Source organism: Genypterus blacodes, unplaced genomic scaffold (genome assembly GCF_046128005.1).
Source record: "Genypterus blacodes isolate CSIRO-AG114 ecotype Tasmania unplaced genomic scaffold, CSIRO-AGI_Gbla_v1 ptg000030l_1, whole genome shotgun sequence".
NCBI classification, from domain to species: domain Eukaryota; kingdom Metazoa; phylum Chordata; class Actinopteri; order Ophidiiformes; family Ophidiidae; genus Genypterus; species Genypterus blacodes.
The window spans coordinates 5755914-5776189 of NW_027466843.1; the positions used below are offsets into that span (position 1 = coordinate 5755914).

Sequence of the window (20276 nt, forward strand, 5' to 3'; positions counted from 1 at the left end):
AACAAACTGATTTGTCGTCCTCATGAGAGAGGAAATGCTCACGTGTGAAGTGACAGCAGAGGATATTTCTCTTTTTACAATAATTAATTCCAAAATGTATCACCTTTTTATTGCCTCATCTGTGTTTTATCACTGTGACAAGAAACGGCTATGCTTCACACACATATCGGCACAATGATCACCCTTATAAAACAAGTCTGAGTCAAAGCTTGGGCACACGCTGTATTATACATACAGTGTCACTTTATCAACAGTATGATACTCCAGGCTGGAAGAGGACTAATGGACATTATGATGGGGGCTATCTTAATTGTGCTGCTAATTGTTCACAGCCAGTGCATTGATGGCCTTTCACGTCTTCACACTCCCCTCTTGTCACCTGGGGGGGGGGGAATCACACACTCATTAATTTAACACTACAGGAATTGATGTGTGACATTTCCAGTGGTACATTTCAAACTTATTTAGACACAAACACACCAGACAAATAAGATTAAGAATTCCATGTGATGCATCCGACATCGCTTAAAGTCTCATGTAAGGGAAAAAAGGTGCACAGTCCTGTGATGCTGTCTTATCGTCCCTTAATACTCTTTGATTTGACCATTTACCTATTACATTTGGTATGACATTTATATAAGCTGACATTTACTACCCTATTTTAGAGATAGATAGAAGAACATAAAACAGATGTGACATGAGCTTAGCTCTGATGTTTACATTCCCCTGGCAGGCCCCACAGATGTATGCATGACACTGGATCAGTAATTATTGATTCTTACAATTCATTTGTCACTAACGCCCTCCTATCTTCACACCTCATTTTTTATTTCATCTCTGTTCTCCTATACCCAACCCGACCCCACTTTAAAGGTTGAGGCATTAAGGGCTGACAACTGCTGACCTTTCCCACTGCGTGCGTCTATTGTCCAACAGGACTAATCATGCGTTTCTGCTGCTTTAGATGGATGGGAAGAGGCAGAGGGATGTGATGTGTAGATATGTCAAGGTCTTGCCGTGTTTGTGGGTTGCCTGATTGGACTGTGGCGTTATAGATTCATTGGATTGATGGAGCACCTTGTCTTGTATGAAATAGGGCCCCAATTTCCCCAAACTATGAAAGGCCAGTTGGTGCTCTAGTAGTATGAAATATGCAAAGCCTTGTTAACATCAAAAACATCCTCATTAGCAAGAGATTTCACAAAGGCATATTTCCCATTTATTATTGCTGCACACATCTCAGGAAATTAATCTTTTATTCATTGTTTGTGATGCCACCTACTTTTGTGTTGAACATGTTACCGTAGAGTTTAAAGCCTTAAAAATGGCTGTGGTTTCAGCAGTGTCACTTTAGTTTCACGGGGCGCGGAGCTGTGAGTTTGGGGAGAGCAGCAATTGCTGCCTGAGTCTGGACACTTTGTCATCGGTGCCACACTGTGTAAAATTGATGCCAGCCTTTGACACAAAGTATCGAGCAGTCAGATTGTGCTCTGCCTCGGTGCTACAGGGAGAGAAACGTGCACTGCCCTTCTGACAATGCACAGTGGGATCGCAGCGTTATCTGCTGATTGTTTGTTAAATGATTTATAAAGGATAGCAACCCATCACTTATCCACCTGTTTTAGATTATGGGCAAAGTTGTTTATTTGCTATCATAGGCGAAACATTTTCATTTCCCCTTAAATCAGATATTTTTTACACAACTTCTGTTGCTGTGGGACTGTGGAATGAACAGACAGATAAGAAAAAAAAAACAACAACCCAGAGGTCCATTTTCATAATTATATTTTGGTGCCAAGCCCAACTGCTTGGCTAGCACTCTTAGAAAGGGATGCAGGGATAGAGAGAGGGGGAGAGTAAAAGAGGGGGAGAGTGGGATCAATACTTTTTTTCCCTTTTTCGGTAGACAGGAGGAATGGAAAAGAAACTACCAGAGAAGTATTCTGGCCCATTTGGCTACAGGAGTTCAAGGCACTAGATGATGTTAGATGAACAAACCATTGTAGTTCCTACCTGAGGGACACAGACTTCCCACTGTATTTGGAAGTCCCCCAGTGCAGTGCTCATAGCACAATGAAGAGGAATCGATCAAACCGGACCACAGAGGAGCACTGAGGCACCGCTGCCAATAGTGGAAATGTGGAGAGTTGCCATCTGCCCAGGGGAAAGCGGGAGTCAGCCATTTGCCCCCTTCCCCCCCACACCCTCACACACACACATAAGTCTTCTTTTAATGCCCTGTCATTCACAGCAGTGTGAACAAGATAATCCAATATCCAGCACTCTAAATTGAAGCTACTCCCCTTCCTAGCATGTACACACACACATACTATCACATACTATCACATAGCAAGTCAGTTCTGTCCAGCTAGCTTTATGGTTTGTTTATACTGCTTTCAATTACCTCTCTGTGTCCCTTGTTGAGCTCAATAAAATTTTATATTGTGGTTATTATTCTCTGGGTGCCCATCCTCTTCCCCGGGCTGTCTTCTCTCGGGCATTCAAATTTTCCCCAGAAATAAATCACATTTGGAAGTTTCTCCTCAGATGTGGTGAAGAATCCATTTTGTTCCATAATGGGCTGAACATGGAAGGTACAGACAGTCTGCTGATTTCAAACATTGTGTCGTATGGCTTCATCTTACCTTTCTCAGAGTGTGTGCGACCACGGGTGCGTGCAAGGGTGCGTAACGGTGTCATCATTTACTGTCACCCGGATGTCAATTAAGGAATTTTAACCTCTCCCTGCTGCTGCTGCTGCTCCCCCGCAAACACAAATGAGCATATACATCAGGAAAGCAGCCATGGTGTAAGCAGGGATACCCAAAGCTCAGCTAAGGCTGTAATGCAACAACCATTGCAAATCACACTCAGTCAGCCAGTCACACATTCTCAGTCACGGTCGTCAAGGAGACCGTGATGTAATGTGAAAGCTTGTTTCACCTGAAGTGGAAATACTGAAAGTGTTCAATCAAAGCTGTGAATTCAATGACCTGTTCATGACTAAATATTGATCGGCAATTTCTGTTGCATTACAAAAGCACGCAGTCAGACACAGTGTCACCGCTGAGCTTTGCTTTTGTTTGAAAAATCAATGGGAACATTGTGTTTACTTCCAATTATTTATTTATTTGTTTTTATTTTTATTTCCTTTCCTCAAAAGGAGACATTGCTGATGATGCTTCCCATATCAGCCACACAAAAGTCTATAGGCCGTCACGTTCAGATGCAAATGTTACTACAGTATTTCCACATGTAGGGTATAAAATGCTACGTCATGCAAATGTCAAGAAATCTGTCTGATGCTTTAAGCTGTATTTGTTAGTAATCAATACATCTGATATACTATATACTATATAGTATCAACAGTACAGTACTACAGTGAGCATATAGTATATACTATATACTATATGCTCACTCTTGTATAGTCAGATTATTCAAGTACACATTTTTCATCTGCTCTTGCACAGATTCTCGCAGCACTGAGCTTCTTCATCAACCTATACACACACATTCACCCAGTGCACCCATAATAATTGCAGTGGCTGCACTTTTACCTTTCCTCGTAAAATGTGGATAACTTTTCATGAATGATCCCCAATATTTTAGACTTAAATATTTTACGCGTGCCCTCCAATAATCTCATGTCACCTCATCCCATTTGGTTATCAATGCGTTGCCTTCTTTACAATCGGATCACAAATTTTACCTATGAAGCCTGTAGACAAGTATTAACAAGATAGGTTTTATCTCCAAGACTGGGACACAAAGACATAATGGGAGAGACTCTATGTATGTGTGTGTGCGTGCCCTGCATGCATGACTGCCAGCAGCCGGGTCTGTATTCATGGATTTGATGAACCCGGGGTCAGCAGATAGTGTGTAGAAGAGTGCAGAATTTGTTCCCAGACCGTCCTGTGTTAGCGGACCTGTCAGTGAACAGAGACTTAAGCTCATTTCCATTCTGATTTAGAAAGTGAAGAAAAAACTGCGGCTAAGTGCATTAGAGTCACTTGCAATTTAGGTCCACTTTGTCTCTGAGGCAAAGGTGGTGGGGGAGATGGAAAAAGGTAGCAAAGGGAGCAATTAACAGCAATGAGCCACAGTGATTATTTAGATTGTGTTGTATCCTTTCCTTACCAAACGAAAAACAAGACGGATGCTACTTTATCTATATCTATTTACTTTAATATTGATTTTGTGGATTTGACACCTAAAGATCACTCATAACAGTGTTTCCTGTTGTTGACGTCAGTGGTTTTAATTTGCATATAGGTGTTTGCATTTGCGTTTTCCAATTGTGTGATTATACAACTTATCATGGGGAATCTGCTCCAAAAACCGACTATTGTGGTTGCTTGCTTTTACAAACTTTCCTTTTTCTTAACACGCTGCAAGCTTTTCCATTGCTTATGATGTTGCTGTATGCCTGGTGGGCATTCACCCCTAGGCAATATGCGCGTCACTACCTAATAGGGATTGATTTTCAAAGGGGTGCCTCTTAGTCATTCACAGCAAGTTCTCAGTGCTTGCTGTTTTATATCCCCTGCTGACTTGAACCTCACACAACCTTGACATCTGGCAGTACCTGAAGTCATGCACCTTAACCTGTTTGTGTCAATACCACATATGCACAGGCTTCACCACTGGGAGCTGACAGCTCATGACTAAAACAAATAGAGGTACTCCTGTGAAGGCAGGCTGGTAATTGTTTCACAGTCTGTATACTGTATTCCCCTGTTAACTGTTCTCCTCCATCTATGTTGACAGACTGATTTATTAACTCTGGGTGTGTATGTGGATGTGAGAGTGTGTGCATGTCTGTGTCCGTGGGTGTGTGCACAAGGCAAGGCAAGTTTATTTGTATAGCACCTCCAAAACACTGAGGCTAAATCTAAGACTAAATCGGTGTGCTATAATAAAAAAAAAAGAAAGAAGCACCATGGCAGCATCACTAAAATATTATTAAAATCGAAATAAATGGGAAAGACAGTTGGAGGTGGCACTGGCAGTGGTTGAGTGTATTTTGGAAAATGGCTGCAGTGAATTGTGTGAATAATCCTCACTGCATCAAAAAAGATCAAATGAAGCGAGAGAAATTGTCTGTCAAAAGTTTTAGGCATTCAACTTAAAATGTGATCTGATTTAACAAATGTGATAACACATAGACTGAATAATAATGTGTGGTAAAATGAGAAATAAAGGAAGAGAAGTAAGATGCTCAGTGTCTTAACATCATCAGTGCTCAGAGATCAAATCAAGATCCCCTGTAACGAACCTCCAACCCAAAAACATGGGGGCGGTTGGGGTAGTAATGCTCACAATCAGATCAACTTTCAGATACTCGGCTCCATTTAGCTGATTTAGATACCAAACATGAAAATGCCCATCTCCACAACTGCAGAGGAAACCTTCATCAAATTAGAATTGAAGTGATTATCCATGGCAGAGCAAAAGGACAAAATCAATAGCTCCCCTTCAGCCAAAATGAAGGCTGGGGATTCAGCTGGGATCTTTGTCTCTCTCTCTCTCTCTCTCTCTCTCTCTCTCTCTCTCTCTCCTCTCTCTCTCTCTCTCTCTCTCTCTCTCTCTCTCTCTCTCTCTCTCTCTCTCTCTCTCTCTCTCTCTCTCTCTCTCTCTCTCTCTCTCTCTCTCTCTCTCTCTCTCTCTCTCTTTCTCTCTCTGTCCCTCTGCTCTAGTGCACTCCAACTTTCGAGACCATCAACACTAGACTTAGGTGGCTGGTATTATACCTTTTCTTTTCCTTCCCTTCTTCTTCAGAATCTGAAAAGCACTTCCATCCAGCTGGGATCTTTCTCTTTCTCTTTCTCTCTCTCTCTCTCTCTCTCTCTCCCCCTGTCCCTCCTCTGCTCTAGTGCACTCCAACTTTCGAGACCATCAACATTGCCTTTTCTTTTGGTTCCATTCTTTTTAAAGCAGAATCTGAAAAGCACTCTCATACTGTAGATAATAACAATTAGCCGTTTGGCTTGATGTTGCAGCACTGGCTTTGGCTTGGCTCTCTGTGGCTGAAAGCTTTCAGAAAGCCTTCTACTCATCATCTTACATGGCTTTACTGTATGGGTCGGAGGGCCACTAAGGCGGAGCAGGAGGCAACTAAATGAAGAAGTTCATAATATAGACACATTTTCGTTCTACCGGTCAGACTTTGGACAGTTCAAGTGTGATTTCAGTTTTTTATTCATTACATCTTTTCATGGTTAATTGTTGCGGCTTCAGCATGTATTTGTCATGAAAACACTCCACACATAATTACCGGTTTATTGCTGCTTAAAACTTACTGGAAGCACTATGAGGTAACTACATTGCATTAGTTATATTTATTCAGAAATCTAGTGTATAATCTTAGAATTTGATTAAAGTTTTTGGGTAAAGCTCTGCACCGTTTATTTCACTTAATGCAAAATCTTACACGAATACTGAAAAATATGATTACTGTGTGCTGGAAAACGTATTTTATGTGTATTTTGCAAACACACATCTCCCACACACAGCCCCTCATATTCATGTCATACACATACTCTGAATCACACACTGTCTGCCTTTATTATACACACTTTAACACATACGCCAAGCTCCACATAAAGGACTGTAATCAATCAATGCTCTCATTGCTGTCATGAGTAAAGAGACGGGGCTCTAAGCAAGAGTCCTCCAGCGCAAATTTGATTTACCCCAATTTGCCTCAAACAGTGACATGTGAGCTCTAGAAGTGCTAATACAGAGTGGCACATTTTGCTGCCAACAGGCACGTGTCTGTTTAGCTCAGGTTCAAAGCTCTGGCCCATGGTGGAATTTAATTTACTTAAGGGTGGCTTTGGATTATATTCTGAAGTTATGAAAATTAACTGTGAAATACAGTAAGCCTGTGGGGAAAAGTGATTGCAAATGGGTCTACAGTAAAGAGACGACTCTACGTAGTCGCTGTCTGACTGCCAGAGAGTTGTATTGTTGGTATCTTTTGATTCATTCACTTGTGCCACATTTTGTTCCACTTATTCTTCAAAATCTTCAAATGTCACAAATAAAATGTGATAACATTAATAGGATAGAATAGACTAGGTGTACAGCACCAGACTGAAGCTATCTTAAGGTAAGACAAATAAGACAGACTCCCTCTTGGTATTCCAGTGTTTCACTTTATTAGGGAACAGTGTGTCAGGATAAAGACAGATATAAATGTAAGTAAGAGTTCCATACACACGGAACATCTGGAATCTTAATTATACAATAAAACACCTCTTTGCACCAATAAACCCCCTAATCATTTAGGCATACTACTCATCCATCATATGCATACTGGGAATGCCAAGGTAATGACTTTGGCTTGTTGTGTACATACTGTGTGAGTTTGGCCATTTTGGATGTGAACGTATTCAATTACCTTGTGAGTGAGATCTGTTTTCCAATCTGTGCAGCGCCATCTCAGTTTTCCTGATATGTCTTGACATACTTTACGCGTCTCGTAATGCAGGTTAAATCAATAACAAATTGCAGTGTGACATCTAAACAGACCCTATTCTCTTCATTGCTTTTCAGATCCTCCTCTCCTGCTCAGTTAACAGTAAACAAATCCTACCTTTATATTTACTTATGTAACAATATAGCTGCTCCACACAGTCTGACAAATGTTGTGCTTCAGGTAAAGTTACCAGGGTGAAACTGATAAAAAAAAAATAGTAATAGCACATGGTTGTTCTTATTTTATGGTAAATGAGATCATCGTGTCTTGCAGAACAGCTGCGGGTGAGCAGTGCTTTTTAGGATGCCAGTTTTTCCCCCTCAAATGACTCATAGATAAGATGAACGTACCAAACTGTCCATCTTGATGGTAAACGAAACATTTACCATGAATGTTTAAAGGACATCGAAAGTTATGAGCCCAGACAGTCAGTGCTGTTGTTTTAAATCTGTGGTTATAGGCTTTTTAGACTAACTGCCCCTTTTTCTTCTCTTACCTCCTTTAGGTGGCCAACCTGGCCTGCTCTATCTCCAACAATGAGGAGGGTGTGAAGTTGGTACGAATGGCTGCCACCCAAATTGACAGCCTATGTCCACAGGTGAGAACTTGAAGCTTCAATTTCAGGCCATTTTCACAATTCCAGAAAAGGGAAGTAGTAAGAAATAATAGAGAAAGATGGAATGTGAAAGATAATAGAAATAAAGCAAGGAAGGGCTTCAGGTGGCGTGTGAGACATTTTGCAGTGCAGCGTGGGGGGTGCTGGCAGAGGGCAAGGTTACAACTGATCAATTATTTCCAAGTTTTAAGAGGTGGATTATTTACATAGTAATTAAAAAGATAAGTGGAGATGGGGTGGACAGATTACAGATTCGTATCGTGTGCATGCCCCACTCTGCACCCCTGCTGTGCCCCACACCTCTTCCTCGTTAAAAAACTTCAGGAGAAAGAGGAGCCATCTCCTGCTACCTTTTGGCAATGATACGCGCAACACAAGTATATATATATACTAGAAAAAAAAGTTTGTGACAGAGTTATGAGGAACAAAGGGAGGTGGGACCATTCCATCTGTTACGGGCAGTGTTAGACCTTCTTCTCCCATGTCCACTCTCACTCACAAACTCACACACTCACACACACACACACACACACACACACACACACACACACACACACACACACACACACACACACACACACTAATCCATAGTGGCTGCCATGTCCAGATCAAAGTGTCTTCTTCCATCCAACGACTCATTAAAACGAAACTAAATATAAACAGCGAGTCGTTATACAATAGAAATGATAGTGTTCTGCTCCTGGTTGAGGTGTACGTGCCAGCTGTCATTGTGGTACAGTTAATACTGTAACTGTTGTTGTAACATGGTGACATTTTCATCTTGAAGCAAATTATCCGTCTTGCAAAGGTTACATACAGCAAAGATGGTAAACTTCAGTGTTAAAACATCTTTATGACTGCAATACAACACACACATTTTAGACTTGATTCAATAAATATGTAGCAGTAGTTGTTCATGCTCACGCTGTCAATCCTTCATCTGTGCCAGGTTATCAATGCTGCGCTTACTTTAGCTGCCCGCCCCCAAAGCAAGGTGGCCCAGGACAACATGGATGTTTTCAAGGACCAGTGGGAGAAGCAAGTGCGCATCCTCACAGAGGCTGTGGACGACATCACCTCTGTGGATGACTTCCTTTCTGTGTCAGGTATGGCAGCTCCAAGGTGGGCTTTAAAAATATGGCTTTTTTTAAAGGTAATTACAGTGACATGAGCAGAATCAACCATGTGTTTCTGAACTTAGCCGAGGTCAAAAAGTGCTGCCTTCCTTCCAGTTGATTTATCTTGTTTTCACCTTGTGTTTTACTCAATTATTCCTGGCTTTGAAATAAATGTACAGCAAACCCATTGATCATATAGCATGTACATTAACAAGGTAAAGACGCTACTTTTTTTAGCAATAGAAGCACTCAGCATTATCTGGCCTTGAGTCTTGAGTCTCCCCTGTTTCATTCAGTCATTGTTTTATGTCTCTCCCTCAGAGAACCACATCCTTGAGGATGTCAACAAGTGTGTAATCGCCCTGCAAGAGGGAGATGTGGACACTCTCGACCGAACCGCTGGAGCTATCCGGGGGCGAGCAGCTCGCGTGGTCCACATCATTAACGCTGAGATGGAAAACTATGAACCTGGGGTCTACACGGAGCGTGTGCTGGAGTCCATCAAACTGCTTTCTGAGACTGGTGAGTTCATGCCAACTTGACGTAGTGAGCACAGGTCTTTCGCCCCTGTTTTTTAATCGTTTTGCTTAAAGCCTTTTGGCATTTTAAGCTGCTTTCATGAGGCGTAGTCTTTTCTTTTAATTCAACTGGTGCCTCGGCGTTAACTTTGGTCACCACCTGTTCAGTCCTTTGTAGGGCTGCACCTAACGACCATTAGTCGATTAATCTATAGATTATATTTATTACGCAATATAGCAATTATTTCTCCCAAAATAAATATCTAACTTATCCCATTAATATTTCAATATTTTCTTCAATCATCTTCTCTTGAAAACAAACACATTTTTTCCAGCTGTTATGTTTTGATTCTTTCTGGGTTTCTCCTCGGCGTCAGTCAGACACTGAGGGAGATCTCAGTTTAGCCTTGTGGCAGGCTAGGCACCGGGCCAGCACATGGCTCAATCCCACATAAAGAGGAGATTGGCTCCCCCACAAAGTGACCCAGCACTCACAACACATCACGTGTACGGGTGCAGCCAGGAGTAGAGACCCTCTCTGGCTGCTTTTTGAGTAAACCTTCAGTGGGGTGTTAAGACTCCATCTGTGAGGCTTGTTTTTGTATAATGGCAGCCTTAAAAAAAACTTGTCTTTGAAAATATGTCATCTCTTTATTTCCCCATGCAACATCTTTATTCTGTGAAATTTGCCCACAACTCCATTAAAATTAGGTACCCATATGCAGCACAAAAGCATCGTTATGAATGCAGAATCAGTAATTTAGCAATTACCTGCCCACAAGAATCAATTTGGACCACAATCTATCTTTTACTCTATCTACCTCCTCCTCATTTTATGTTCTTTCCATTCTTTCCCATCTTCCCCTCCCACTCTTACATCGCTCCCATTAGAGCCCGTTTAGTGAGGCGATATATCTATTGTTTCTCTCGTTACTTTCATCTGCTGGGATAATTGAGCGACACAATCAGCTCCTCTCCTTCCTTGCCGATAATTCACAAACAGCGTTGGGGAGTCACGTGTGCCTGCACACACATCTGTGTGAGTCCCTCTTGTGGCTATCATCTCCACTGTAATAGACTGCCTACAGTACTGCCTCGATGGCACCTTAGGCTCATTCTATTATTGCAAAATTCAGTTTAATTGATCTGGGTAATTAATTGTTAAAAGTGCCGTGGCCATATCTCATGGACACCTAAGGTTAATTCCACATGACCATAACCCCGTCACACACTAACACTGTATAACTTTGCTGTATTAATCCTGTGCAGCATATGCTGTAGCATGATTCAAGGGGATTATTCAGCAGGATCACCAGTATACCTAGAGATCTATTGATTGTCCTCGGATTTTACTTAATTATGCATTCATAACAGTGATAAACCTTCTACCACATTAACCTCCATTAAACGTTTGGATTACTCACTTTAGACTACTGCTAGTACTGTGCTGTATAGAGGATTCTCTGATACATCTAGCCGCAGAAAATTCACCAATAGCCATTCAAAGTTTGGGTTAAAGTTAGTCATATTGTGCCAAACAGAAAATCGCACTCGGGCATGGATTAGAGTAAAGCATGAGCCAGACAATATGTGATCACCTTCTATTCATTTTCAGGCAAACTAATTTCACAAAGTGTGACAGGATTACCAGCTTTCCTGGCAGAGGGGTGATGCACCAGAAAGTGGAATCCTGTGACCTCTGGAAACAAGTTGCAAACCTAAAACGTAACCAATTCTGGATCGATCGGCAAGTTTGTCAAGTTTGCTTAATCTTTCTCAGTTTTTTATTCACATTAGCAAGAACAGAGATGAACAACTGCAGCGGCCATGGAGGCAGCCCTTTTGCCTTTTCAACCAGGAAATCCTGCTTTTAATTTGAATACAACTCCAAGAGTGTTGATAGTCGTAGTCATTGGAGGCCTGATGGTACTGGCTGCATAGGAGGAGATCTGCCTTTAATCTTAACAAGGTTTGGTGTCCTTCCGGCTGAGAGTGTTAATTGGGATAAGAGGGGCTGGTGACTTTGTTAAGCCACCATTGCACTGGCTCCATATTTCTCTTTGACGAAGAGCTATTGTGTTTATCCTTCCTGTTTCCTTCTTAGTGGTGCAAGCTTGGGTTTTTAAGGGCTACCATGCACATCTGATCTGGACCATAAAGCACCCTTATTGATTCTGGTGAACCTTTGCCTCCCTCTCCCCCTCAGTCCTCACAGAGCTGATGTCTATGGATTTGAACACAGTCAAGGAGAAATCTATAGCTGGGGGAAAGATGATTAAGTGTAGCCACACAAAGGAAAAGGATATAGAACTGCACACTTTTTAGAGGGCACAGAGTCCAATTAACTAGACTCTACCCAAAAATCAATAGTTGTCACCAAGGATTTCACTAAGCGATCTGAGCAGGGATTTTAGTAGAATTCGTCTATGTGGTTCCCCTTTTTCCTTCTCTCTGTTGTGTATGTGTCGAGCATTTATTCTGTGTCTTACAGTGTGTTGTGTTTTGAGTGAGCATATTAACTCGATGGCGCCTGTATTTATGCCAGTTGCCACCACTTGCCTGCCTGTCTTGACAGCTGCCACGTCCGCACAGGCTGCTTATCACAACTACCTGCCCTCTGACCTTGTCTCAATTTGCCCATCTCTCTCTTTCATATTGAGTGAAGTCAGATTTATGGCTGGGCCAAACACAGACTGCCAAGGCACACAACGCCGGGCTGTGGAGCTGAGCCATAGATTCCTGACAGACAGTCTACACACAGGCCCTGGATTGAAGCGTGTCCTTGAGAGGGAGAAAAATCAATAGCCTAATGGGAAAGTGGTTATGGCTTCTCCGTCTTTTCTCTCTTTCTCCGTCCTCTCAGAGACCCTTTTTGCTCACCAACCTCCCATGTTTAAACTAATCCTCCTCAAAAGGGACAAATTTTAAAGTTGATCATTAACGTGACGCCTGTAGAGGGTAGATTAAAAAACTAGATAGATGGTCTGAGTGACTATGCCATTTAGAGAAGCATTGCTCCCTGCTATTGCATTGGGGCACAGTAAATGAGATTTAGCCAGGATTTTGCAGTGAGTAATAACCCACATGCTCACACTGCCACCCACACGTCACGCCAATAAATCTGTGGATCAAGTGCACTAAAACAGGGTGCATCGGAGAAGGAGGCAGGGAAAAAGAAAAGCCCCATCAAACATGCAGAGAAGAAAGATATCATGTATGATATAGGATACAACTGAATCAGCACAATCTTTATTTGTCCTCAATGTGTACCCAAGGTATACAACAGTAGCTATACAGGATGAGTAACTATTGGAATTTCCATATTTTCTCATAATTTTGGGAAAGAGATTTTCACCAGAATGGGAAACAGATGGCAAACCTGCAGATTGCGAGGGGAGGTCTCTTAATCAGTCCACAAATAGAGGTGGAAGGTAAAGAGGGCCCTGATGAGGAAATTGCGATTAGAGTAGCAGTGCACTATGAGGAGGTACACAAGACATTTGCAACAAGGTTAGACTGTAGGACAGCACAGCAGTAAGCAAACAACATGTTGCTTCAGTATCTCTGTGGCGTAGATTTACCCTGTGCAGGTAGAGGTTCTCGTCATCTCACGACCTGACTATTGCAACTTTAGCTAGCCCAAAACAGCACACATTTCATTTCTCTCCATTAGCTTCCCAAATCAAGTTCAAGTCCTTGATGCTGGCCTATAAAGCGGCATGCAATATGGCAGCCACTTATCTAAACTCCCTCATTCAGGTTTATTTTCCCTCATGCTCACTCTGCCACCGCACCTGATGCTGCCACCACAACCAGGCACTCCAGCCAGACACTTCTACTTTGTGGTCCCGTGGTGGGAGGATGAATAAGTCACACTTGATGCCATTTCTGCTGATGATTTGAATTGATTTCTTATATTACATTGTTCATGTCATTAAGGTTTAGGAATCAAAGGGATATGCAGGCTCCAAAGTTTTTGAGCTCATTAAATATCTAACACAGGCACAGCCCACTCGTTTTAGCATTCATTGTACTTCCACAAATTTTCACTTTAACCATGGTTCAGCCTGTAGGATGAAAAAAAAATCCATTCCTACATGGTCACATTTAATTCCCTTCATCATTTCTCAACTGGAATGAGTGAAATTGCTCCTTACCATCAGCAACTTTGCTCATTAAGAGCTTGGAGAGCATTTAAATATTTCTATTTAAAACGCCTTCCCAGCAATTCCCAAAAGCCTATTTTACGCTTCTCCAGTAAGTGGATTAAACCAAATTAAAAAATGAAAAGAAAAAAGGGAGACTTTTTGTACTGCCTTTTATGTTTGGTGAAGTGTTTTATATCAGACAAATAAGTATACTGCAAGTACACCTCTAGTACAAGCCGGCTAATTGATTTTGCTCAGTTGACATGTAAAACAAGAACAAATTTTGGAGGATAATAATAAATCACACACTTTGCTTTCTGTTGTCAGCTCATCAGCCAAGCTGCCTTACCTTATTTGTCATTCACCATGTGTTTTTCAGTCTCCTGTTCCCACTTGACCTGTTTTCTCCTATGAAAAGATTGTGGATCTATCCAACCATCCTGGTTTTAAGAGTCTTTCCTACAGTATGAGCTAACATTTGTCGTATAGTCAATAAGTAAAGACGGGGGCAGGCATACATTCTGTACAACGGCACCTATACCTACGACATTATGTAAATCTACCATTGTCTGGCTCATAATTGTGTGCCCAGGTAAAACGTAAGTTTCATTATGAAAATTTGCAACCGCACAACAAACTCATTAAGGAGCACATGCACTTAATAATGGTCTGCATCTAATTACTGCAGCTCAACAACAGATATGTAGCAATATTTCCTACTTAATATTCAAACATTCCGTCTGTATGCTTGAATACTGAATAACGTCTATTCACATTCGGCACAATTCATTGGAACACACAAAGAACACAAAGCTCTTCCATCAGCTCGGTCAATTGACACTGACAACAAAACCAACTATTTTTATGGTCAATAGGGACTTTTCCTTTGTCCCTCTCCTATTGTTCAGCTCAAAAGACTTTGATGAATTTGTTTCCCTTCATCTGCATTGTGATTTGACAGGCTGAGCTTGCAAGTTAGCGTCCTTGTGCTCTAACGCTGAAACACACACAGCACGCGCACACGCGTGCGCACACAGCAATCTTCTCACTACTTGCACACACTTCTGTGCACTGGCGTACACACACAGATCTGTGACAGACTAAACCAAGGTGAAATGGCTAACTGCTGTGCAATGTGTGAATGGGAAATTGTCGCTTCCACTACGGGTTGGACTGACATCTTGCCTTGTGCAAGAGCGAGAAAGGACACATAAAGTGGAAGACCCCGTGGCTCTTATATTTTGGTGATGTGCGGGATCACATCCACGACTACTGAAGCCTCACACCAATCATTTTTCTCACTGCAACTTTCATGCGGAACCAAAAGCCTGATTCTTAAAAAATAGCTGGAACCTGTATCTTTCTTTTCCTCTGTTTCTCTAACCCTATCCGTGATACTGATGTGCTCCTGCAGTGATGCCCCGTTTTGCTGAACAAGTGGAGGTAGCCATCGAGGCCCTGAGTACGAACCCCCCACAGGCCTTTGAGGAGAACGAGTTCATCGACGCGTCCCGCCTGGTCTACGACGGCGTCCGTGACATCAGGAAAGCTGTCCTCATGATCAGGGTACGTCTCTAGATCTGGTGTAAAAGCTTAGCAACAGCATTTATTTGCAGTTTCCTTCAAACGTTTAACACATTTAATTGTATCTACAGGGAAGGTTGACATGTGGATAATGTCTTTTCTGTTCCTGCTGAACAATGAGTCACAATATAACTGTGTTACAGTCAACTAAAATCTTTGATCTTCTGTTTGCAACCTACAGTACATTCCCTTCACTTCACATATAGTGTTTGTTCCACTATTCACAGAGTAATTTCACCATAAATATCTCATGCAAACCTTTTCATTTCCACATAAAAGCTATGGGAATAAGTAATACCCTGAATACCCGAGTGAATTGTAGTCTGATTTATTAGACACATTTATCACGCTCACGGACACCTTTCTGCTCTCAATCTGTATTTTCTTTTTTTAGATGTTATTGTGAGGGGAAAACCAGGATTACAGTGGATTTCTTCCGATTAAAAACATATTTGCCCCAAGGATAAAAAAAAACATAATTGAAATTTGCAACGGATTTTTCCCATTTGAGATGTCACAGTTACCACTTGATCTGTTTTAAAGCTGGCAGAATATTTTACCGCGTGTCAGGATGAAAAAGCAGCACATAAACAGAATACTAGCAGCCGCTCGTCCTCACGTCCCTGCTGCAATGTGCAGTATCTGCATTGTTCTCTCGACCGGCCCTTCTCGCCTCTCCATGGTGATTCATTTATTCAACTTTATGCAGGCTGGAGAGTTTCCCAGTGCAGCTCTGGAGAAAAAAAATCTAATTATGGAAAATAATTTGATGTTGGTAAATAATGTAAAACAGGCAGCTTTGAACTGCCCCGGACCAACTGGCTTCATATTCCCATCCAAGTTCAATTACTTTCTGAGGAAGCAACTTGGAAGATCTTCGCTCTCTCTTTGTCTGACTTCATCACACAGAGGGCAAATGATGACGCCCCTCATGATTGTGTTTGTGCACACTTTAAAAAAAAATCTTTCTGTGTTATTATTTTCTCCCATAAGTGTGGTCCCTCCAAGTTTGTACAGCAGAGATCTCACACACGGACAATGGATTAAGGAACCAATTTTCTGTGGTCTTAAAATGGAAAATGTTGAGCATTATATTTAATGTATTGGCCCTCATGTACAGACACAAACACACACACACTCATTTTTGTTGGTAAGAAGGCTAAGTAAGAAGACAGAATGGAGCCTTAGTTACAGTCTAAACAGTTAGCTCCTTAAACATACACACAATTGGAGACTGACGGACGTAATGGTGCCAACTCTTCAAAGCAGCAAGAGAATTTTATATTCATCAGTGGAAAAAAAATTTCAGGCACAAAAATGTTGTGTGTGTGGATCCCAATCACTGAAATTGTCTTCTGAAATAACTTAACAACTCAGACAATGCTGGCAATTTTTCCAAAAAGGAAGAGACAAGTGGTTGCTTTGTTTGTGTGTGTCTATGTACGTGTATGTGTGTGTGTGTTTGTGTGTGTTTGTGTGTGTGTGTCATGAACAAAAAGTAACTATTACAATGAAAGACTATGCGCAAAACAGAAGGACAAAGCCGAGTAAAGTAATCTAATTCTACTCAACTAGAAGCCTTAATGTTGAACTAGAAATGCATTTCCTGAAGAAAATGCGCTCTGATTGCAATTGCTGAAAGGTTTTGCCGAAAGATTGAAGCATTTAAGCCTGAAAAATGTTTGAATTCAAAAGCCCTTCATACTTTTGATTACATGAAAGTATAGAGGGCCTAAAGGACATCTAAATGTATTTTATTAGAGAATGGTTAAAAATCTTTCAAATGCCGAGCATTTAAACTGGCGCTACCTAAAAAACCATGAAATATTTGAAAATTCTGACAAAAAACCCCGAAAGACTGTAGCCTTAAGTGCTGAAAACATATCTGAATGATTTCCGTGCCTGAAAGATTAAAGAAGTTACAAGCAGTCAGCTAAAGCTCAAATCCTTTGAAGCAGCCATTTGTTTATGAACAACAGGTGCAGCCAATTAGGCAGAGACAAGTTGAGTCAGTGTGAAGGCAGAAAATGACTGGAAACCACAACAACTGGCTCTGAGGAGACTTTGTCATTTTTTATTGATCATCAACACACCGATGTGAGGAGGCGGGACGAAGCCAGATGTACCATGAACATTCAGTATAGCTCTGATCACGATGTCATACTTCCTTTTAATTTGAGTGGAAAAAAGAAGATGTGGAGAAAGCCACTCTATTTGCATTGGATGTTTGGTCTAATATTGAGGAAGTTGCTTTTGTATGCACCTACAAAATGCTTGTCTAAACAATGACACAATAGACATGAAGCTCCACTGATTGTCGAATTACTCATGCCGAGATCAGAGCGTTAAATGTGTGAGATCGCTGTCCGTCATATCCTGTTGGCTACGAGTTAAAACTCCCAAGGAGACAAAAATGAGAACGCAGGGGAACTTATCCTGTCTGTTACTCAGGATTTAGGTACAATGAGGCATGAAGGCAAAGAAAATTGTCCTTTTCGCTTGTCAATCTAGGAGTGATGTGATTTGTACTATTTTTTTAGTGTCGCTCTCTCTGTCTGTCTCTCTCTCCCTCCCTCCCACCTTCAATTTTGCTTGCTCTCTTACATCCTGTCTTTCTGATTCACACAGACACCAGAGGAGCTGGAAGATGACTCAGACTTTGAACAAGAGGACTATGATACGCGCAGCAGGACAAGTGTCCAAACCGAAGACGACCAGCTTATTGCTGGGCAGAGTGCTCGGGTGAGTGGATGTTCACTTCCCAATGTGCGGCAATTTCATGAATCTGCCACATTTCTGCAGAATAGAGCTTGTCAAAAAGATTATATTTGGTTAGGTTGAGTCTGGGAAAAAATACAAAAGTCATTATTTTAGTAGCTTAAGTGTTATTAGTTAAGTAAGAGTTGGAGGTGCAAGCTGAACCTGAGTTTACCTCATCACCCCACCCCACCCCACCCCTATTCCCTGGCCTAACCTGAGTCAATTTATCCAACCAGTTTCACTTACATAGCATGAAAGTCCGTTTAATTATCCTGCAAGAGGGATTATTTTAAATAAACACTGTTCAGGGATGGCAGGTGTAAAATTGCAATCACAAACAATGAAGTAATTGCCAAATCCCTTTCAGATGGTGAGAGAGAGCACGCTATACACTATAATGCTGTGCCAAGGCCTCAGTTGCAATAACCAGGGCTCTGGGCTTTGTGCATATTAGCCATTTTTCACTTGGGCCCGGCTTAAAGAACATTATGAGGGTATCAGTGCCCGCTTGCCCCCAGCAGCAGAGAGGAAGGAGCGGTGTGTTCCGTGTTGAATGAATTGAGAATGGCAGGAGTGTTACTTGGCCCTGTGCCTTTCCCTGTGGCATGGTCCTGTATTATACTGTCTAGGCCTCTATCCAGCCTGCACGCACATGGGGGCAAAGCAAACACAAGCTAGACTGAAGCAAAACCAGCACTGCAGCTTTGTTTTAATTGTTTGCCAAAATGACAACATAATCTATAGGTAAGTGAAATCATGATGCTTTCAGATATTACTGATCAGACCTCTCATCTCTACTTACACTCTCATTTCTTGTCCATTGGCTTTTAGAAAAACTAATAATCTTGATAAAACTTTTTAAATGATGGCAGTATTTGTTGATATCGTAAGAAGGAGTGATCAATCTGATCAAAAATAAGAATACTGTGAAAATACAATTTTATTAAAAAAAGAAAATACAATTTTAAAATACATGTGGTTGGTGGTAAAATATAGTTAAAACTTTGCAATGAAGTGAATCATGTCTAATATAAGATCATTTCAGAGGATTTAGTTTAGATTGAAGTTTTGTTTAATTCGCTCCTCAACTCATAAAAGCGATTCCAACATTGTGAATTCTTAAATCAAACCACAGACAGAAGGAACAGACCGCAGCTTTGGGTGCACAGGAGCTGCTCCAGGATGACGGTGGGGGGCCACAGTGCATTTGTCAGGGTGTGAAGTGCTGTGAGTTTGTTGTACGTATACGCCCACGAGGGCTCCCGCAGTGGAACACTGTAGGGCCATCTGAGCTTAGACATACAAACACATCCACACAAAGGAGCCTCACAAAACAGAACTAGTTTTCCTGGCTCTTAACTGTGCTTTGAGTGGGCAGTACTTATTAGAAACAGTTTGAAGTTGCAAAATGTCTCTTTATTATATTGTGTGACTGTAACACCGGATGAATATAAAAGCACAGTGGATGAATGTCGTGTGCGTATAATTACCATGCGATGCATACAAGCTTGCATCGCATGAATGTCAGCTGTTATGTTGTGACGTGTTCAAAAGCTATTCCTCACAATGTGCTTGTTAATTTGCATTTTCATGTTAGACATACTTACATCTGGCATGCTGACAAAGCCTCTCACACTGTTTAATTGATCTCGACTGTTTTCCCGCTCATAGACACTGTTATGCCCTCGGAGACTAAACATTTACACATGCAGAAGACAAGCACATCCATAAAAAGATGTGTTTGCAGTGAAAGCGCTTGTGCAATGCCCAGTCGTCCCAAGCCTGTCATGTCAGGATAAAGCTCGCCGTCCTCTTGCGGTCATGCCAAGTGCACACTGGTGCTCTGTGTTTCTGTTCAAACAGAGGAAGAGTAATCCATTTTCTACACAGGAGCTGACACGAGCACACTGAGGTTTACAGTCATGATCCCTCCAAGCCATCCTAGCGAGGCGGCATCACCCGCAAGACGCAGGCATGATATCTCTCTCGCTCGCTTTTGATCTCGTCGTCTCTCTGTTGCTGAGGGCTGGAAGAAATCAAATCCAGGGC

At 41.7% G+C, this 20276-nt stretch overlaps 1 protein-coding gene across 3 annotated transcripts in view; it reads left to right on the forward strand.

The window, feature by feature from the left end:
* The window catches only part of ctnna2 (catenin (cadherin-associated protein), alpha 2), a 226107-nt gene that overhangs the window by 187167 nt on the left and 18664 nt on the right, over positions 1 to 20276 (forward strand). For all 3 annotated transcript variants that reach the window (XM_076145595.1, XM_076145597.1, XM_076145596.1), the window contains 5 exons: positions 7989 to 8081; positions 9049 to 9205; positions 9539 to 9739; positions 15298 to 15449; positions 18096 to 18209. In XM_076145595.1, coding sequence (XP_076001710.1) covers positions 7989 to 8081; positions 9049 to 9205; positions 9539 to 9739; positions 15298 to 15449; positions 18096 to 18209 — 717 coding nt within the window. The remainder of the gene's footprint in view (positions 1 to 7988; positions 8082 to 9048; positions 9206 to 9538; positions 9740 to 15297; positions 15450 to 18095; positions 18210 to 20276) is intronic.